Here is a 6,232-nt window from a genome sequence, read left to right on the forward strand (position 1 = left end):
ATTATGGGTTAAGGTCGTCATCCAGACAGGTTGACAACCTCAACCTTTATTGGATGATAATCTCGATCCTTACACCAGCAATCACGACAGACTATCTCCATCACCATTTGAGATGATAATCGACCCAATCTATTAAAAAAGCATCACTCTTCTGCCTTCTTCATTGTCTTCCACATGACATCCACGACCTCAAAACCTAATCAAAATCACCTCTTCCTACCATAACAACCTCGACCGTCACCCTCAACCCACGACCATAACATCATTTATATAGAGAATAGAAAATGAAACTTAAGAAAACTATTTCAAATATGCTCCACCTATTGGAGGCCGCCATCCATACAGAATTTGATTGCTGAAGATTGTATTTATAAAAAAAAAAAACCAAAGTTGATTTCAGAGAAGATGACGCTGGAGAAGATCATGCTGAACAACGGTGTTCGTTGGGGTGGTGGTGAGTCCTAAAGAAGAAGCTTTAAAAATAAGAAGTTCGTTCTAGGTCGGAATTAAGAATGGGGCTCTTGGGCTTGACTCTACATAAATAAGATCCCTACACCATTTGTGGGTCCCATCTTTCCCTTTTAGTAGAATCCACTCCGTCCATTCTCAACGGAATTATGAGAAAGGAAAGTCTCTAGAAAATGACCGGCATTTTCGTATCATGTGGACTGCACCACAATGAAATAGTAGGTAGTGCTTCAACCATCATTGAGAATGTCTTTTTGTTGTGGGCCACATAGAGCTTGTAATAGCGTGCGGATAACACCATCTTAAAGAAACTATGGGCCACAAACATTATCAACAAATTAGATCTACCTTACAATGGGCCTTGTGATCAAACAGCTGCAACGTCATGCATCAGGATTTGGTTTCTTTGAAGCTTCTCATGCACGCAATCAAACTAGGTAGCTATTAACTACAATTAGGCATAGTAAGCTCTATGGGTGCCTTCCATATATGTATATGTCTAATCATTCTGTACATATGTTTTTATATATTATTTTAGGGCATCATCCCAAAATTCAATAATATCCAAAACATCTATGTGGCCCATCAAATTTTTTTCAAAGGTAATTTCACACTTTTGTCTTTTAAGTTGGTCCACTTGATCTTTAGATACTCTTCAATTTTGGAGTCCTGCATCAAAATGAACCAGTAAAATGAATGGATAGTGTGAATAAAAGACTTTAATCACATTAGGCCTCACAAAGTCACTTGGAACTGAGCCACACAGTATGCTTCCGAAACTCCCTCCCGCCGTCATTACTGTTCGGGTGCAAAGTTTCAAGTAGGGGCAATTTTATCCCAAATTATTTTAAAAAATGGTCAAAGATCAACAAGAGGAAGTCCTTTAAAAACCTTGCTTTTTGGGCGTTTGGCCATAGCTTAAGTCATTTCCCTAAGTTTTCCACGTCATTTTAGTCCAAATGGCCCGGCCTGGCTTCATGTGCTCCATCCCGTACATGTCATTCCAATCATCGGTTGGGCAACACACGGATCTTGCATGGTTATAGTTGCTTGTCATTTTTCTCCGTCTATTTCTTGGTGCTTGTGTGGCCCACCTAGGGCGTGTTTGGACGGGCTCATCCCATGGGATTAGATTGTATTAGGGTGGATGGCAAGTAATGATGGTTGTGTCAGTGGATTGCTGGCAATCCCATGGGATTGCTATATCCAGGGAATCTACCACCGAGTATATTTGGCCCGCCTGGCCAATCACGGGATTACGCCTGGCCAATCCCTTCCAATCCGTCCACCCAAACATGTCCCAGGTAAAATAGATGGGATTAGGAGGAATTGGATGGATTTCAAGGTAATGATTGTGATGTCAGTGGATTGCTAGCAATCCTATGGGATTGCTCCAATCCAGGTACAAGTTCAACGTGCCCGTTTGGCACGCCCGACCAATCCCGGGATTGCTCCTTCCAATCCCTTCCAATACAATCTAATCCCATCCGGTCTGCCAGGCCAAACAGGCCCCTAGTCAACAGATGGTTTAGGAACATTCGCATTGGGAGCCAACAAATAAGAATGTCGTGTATATGTTTTGGCGGGCTGCGCCAGTTTGGGCCCGTGTGTTCCACCAATAATTCAGGTTAAGGTGTGGGTCTGCCATGCTAGGCCTATGTAGAGATCAGGCTTAGCTTGGGCGAGGGCCCAACAGTGCTTGGCCTGGCTCGGCCCAAATCCAACCATTGGCTAGCGTTGCATTGGGCCAGTGTTACAAATATAGCCGATATTTTAAAAATATCACAATAATATATCCAAGATACTGTTATAATCATATCGTCGAGATATTTTTAAAATATGGAAGATTTTACAATATCGTTCATATTAACTGGAAAATAGTTAAAAATTTGAAGGACTTGTTATTTGGATATTTATATATTTATGTTTGAAATCTATTTACTAATTCATAATAAATATTTTAAGTATTTTATGTCTGACGAGATTTTACCTATAATATCCCGAGAAATGTCCGGGAACGATATTTGTCACAAGAGTCCGGATCCTCTGTTACCAGGTAAACAGAGATTTCCTGTTACCCTGATCCTCATTGGTCCACATCACCACTCACTTAAAAAATAAAAAACATAAAAGAAAGCTCCGGACGCCAAACCATTATATAAAAAAAAAATAAAGGAAAAAAAGAAAAACCAGAAAAAGAAAACGGGAAGGGAGGGAAAAGAAAAAGAGGGTGTGTTTCATTTCGTGACCTTCGACTCGCCCTTCTCGTCAACGAGTTCGCCGACTCGGACGTCGACTCGCTCCTCCTCGACTCCACCCACCTCAACGCTGCTTTCAATCTCCCCACAGTCTCCCTCACCCACGGTCAGTAAATCCCCAAAATACCCTTCTCCTTCTTCCAAATTCCTCACCACCTCCCTTTCTCACTACCAAATTGCCCTTATGTTTCCTTCTATTTTCCATTAGGCTGTGGTTGTTGCGATGTAAGCGGGCCTTTTAGAGAATCTCTGCAGCGGTTGTCGATAGTAAGCACAATTTCGACTGTCTCCTCATCGAGGTATTGTTCCTTTCTTGGTTCCGTTGCCTACCTCACTTGCATACATTCAAAGTCCAATTTTTTGAACTTTTAGTCCGATGCTTTTCAGATTTCCAAAATTTTCATACAAAAAGTTAAAGGAGGGTGTGTTTCGTAGACATCCGGGCTTGAGAAGCCAGAGAAGTTTGTAGCGGAGTTAGAGGAAGTCGGCATAAATCTGGATTGGACTATTGTTGTGGTGGATGCTGAATCACTTCCCAAGATCTTAAGCATGAATGTTGTGAAGCAGCAGTTACAGCATGTGGATCCTGTGCTGCTGAACAAGTACATTTTTTACCTGATAGGAATGATCACATGCATTAGCCCTGTGTTCCCTGCTAACATGTCATGTGTGTAGGATATCTGGGCCATGCGAAAGAAAGAATGTGGATGGTTCATTTAAAAAGGAAGCAACAATTTGAATGGTCTGGATTGCTTTACTGGTACCACCATGTGACGGATAGGAACCAGATTGTTTTTTCCAACCAACTTAATTACCCTGATTATTTTGTTAAATTACCAAAAAAGCCAAGCACTTATCATGGTATGGATAGTAAGTATAGGGAATGCACATACTCAGATCGTATTTCAATTCAATTTGTGGGGCCTACTTTAATGTGTGAAGAATCCAAACCATGCATCAGGTGATCCATGTCCTGCTCATTATATAACTCAAAAACTAGGCCGGTCTAAAAAAACTCGAGTCCGAATCCTCTAGTATTTGGTAAACAGGGATTCCCTGATTGCCTAATCCTCTTGCTTTTGGATGGCCTTTTTTACTCGTAAATCATTTGACAGACTGTAAATGATTTGCAGTATTTACAGGAAAAAAGTTTGGATTTCATTTACAGGCTCGAATGGTTCTCCATTCACAGGACTTAAAATGCTTTACAGGTTATCCAAATGTTCACAATCATTTACCTGTAAATCATTTACTGCTTAAAGTCAAATAGAACAGGCACCTATAAATCATTTACAACTTAAACCATGCCGCAAAGGAAGGATGTCTCCTCTTAAAATGTTCACAAGACCACTTTGATTGATCATTCTAGGTCATTCATTAGGCCATTCAAAACTCTAGTGGCCCATAAATTATATAAGATTTGGGGATAATTTTCGTCGATTGCTCTTAATGGTGACCCCGTAGATTTATTTAAAGATTTATTAGATTTATTTGAAGTGTTTTATGTTAGATGACGGGTTATATATATTATACAACTTTTTTTAAAAAAAAATCAGTCCTCATGTTAAATTTCTCTTGACATTATAAGTCAATTGAAAATAGAGCTCTTATGGCTTATTTATACGCCATGCCTGGTGGATTCAATGCCTCATTCATGACGTGATATAGACATCGACTCAGCAGTGAAAGTTGGTATGGATGATCCAAACATGGATGAGAAGGTACCGAATCCAGAAATTGGTATGGAGTTTAAAACAGAGAAAGATGCATATGATTTCTACAATAGTTTCGGAAGGAAAGTCGGTTTCAGTATTCGAAAGCATAGTGTAAAAAAAGACAAAAAGACAGGTGTATTGAAAATGAGAGATTTTGTTTGTTCCAAAGAAGGTAAACGTTCATTTGATAAACGTGATGTTAATGTGAAGCATCATCGGGATGAAACAAGAACAGGTTGTGAGGCACATATGAAAATTAGATTGAGAGTTGATGGAAAATATCGTGTTACTGATATTAAGATTGATCATAATCATATTCTTGCATCTCCTGAAGAAACTCATTTGTTGAGATCACAACGAAAATTTACTCAAGAAGTAGTTGCCGATAATTGTGATAATGCGGGTATAAAGTCAAAAGCGACATATGATTTCATGACTAAATAAGCTGGTGGTCGACAGAATGTTGGATATAATTTGGTAGATTACAAGAATTATTTACGGACGAAAATGGTGAAAGCAATGAAGAAATTTGATGACGAAGGTCTTTTGATATTTTTTAAAAGAAAGCAAGCTGAAGATCCAATGTTCTTTTATTGTATTCAATTTAATGTTCAAGATTGTATCACCAACATTTTTTGGGCAGATGGAAGAATGATTTTAGATTATGAACGTTTTGGAGATGTGATTTGCTTTGACACAACGTATAAAACAAATGAGTATGGACGGCCATTTGCACCATTTATTGGTATTAATCATCATAGACCGACAGTTATATTTGAAGCTGCACTCCTCTACAATAAAACAATCGATTCTTTCAGATGGTTGTTTAGAACATTCTGTGATGCAGTGTGTAGAAAAGAACCCCAAACCATTCTCACATATCAGGATAAGGCTATGTCAAATGCCATCAAGATAGAGTTTCCTTGAACGGTTCACCGTATTTATATATGGCATATGTTTCAGAATGCTTGCAAACATCTAAGTCATCTATTTTGTTCTTCCAAGTCGTTTGACAATGATTTTAGTAGATGTGTATATGATTTTGATGAGGAACATGAATTTCTTGAAGCGTGGGAAAGAATGATTATGAAATATAATCTCACAGATAATATATGGTTATAATAGTTATTCAATGAAAATGAGAAGTGGGCATTAGTATATGGAAAGAATAGTTTTTGTGCACATATGAAGAGCACGCAGCGTTGTGAAAGTTTAAATAAGGATTTGAAGAAATACTTGCATCCTAGTCAAAATATAATCAGATTTTTTGAACATTTCGAACGCTTGGTGGATGATAGACGAAATACAGAATTAGAAGCCAATTTCAAAATGTCCCAAAGTTCACCAATTGTAACTTTTCTTGTTAGTATCCTAAAGTACGCAACTAGTGAATATACACCAACTATTTCAAATTATTTCAAGCAGAATTTGGTGATAGCCTTAATCAAATAGTGGAACAAGTAGATGAGTTCAGTACAGTCAGAAAATATCAAGTTTTGAATAGAAGAAATCAGAGTCTTCACATTGTTACCGTTGACTCAATGGATGAGTCCATCACTTGCAGGTGTAGAAAGTTTGAATTCATGGGTATTTTGTGTTCCCATGCATTAAAAGCTATGAATCATACCCTCACAAATATTCCGGCTAAGTACATCTTGAAAAGGTGGACTCGAAAAGCTGCTTCAATTTCATTCTCCTCATTAAGTAGTGGAAGTGACTCCATTGACAAAAGCAAGAAATCACAATCTCGACGTTAGAATAGTTTACTTTGCAATTTTATGAAATTAGCAA

General features: G+C 38.4%; 1 protein-coding gene across 1 annotated transcript; it reads left to right on the forward strand.

The window, feature by feature from the left end:
* Window positions 1-4,435: 4,435 nt before the first annotated feature.
* LOC131245659 (protein FAR1-RELATED SEQUENCE 5-like) lies at window positions 4,436-4,885 on the forward strand. The gene has a single exon (XM_058245265.1). The coding sequence runs from the start codon at window positions 4,436-4,438 to the stop codon at window positions 4,883-4,885; it is 450 nt and encodes a 149-aa protein (XP_058101248.1).
* The last annotated feature ends 1,347 nt before the right edge of the window (window positions 4,886-6,232 follow it).

This window comes from Magnolia sinica, chromosome 1 (assembly GCF_029962835.1).
Source record: "Magnolia sinica isolate HGM2019 chromosome 1, MsV1, whole genome shotgun sequence".
NCBI classification, from domain to species: domain Eukaryota; kingdom Viridiplantae; phylum Streptophyta; class Magnoliopsida; order Magnoliales; family Magnoliaceae; genus Magnolia; species Magnolia sinica.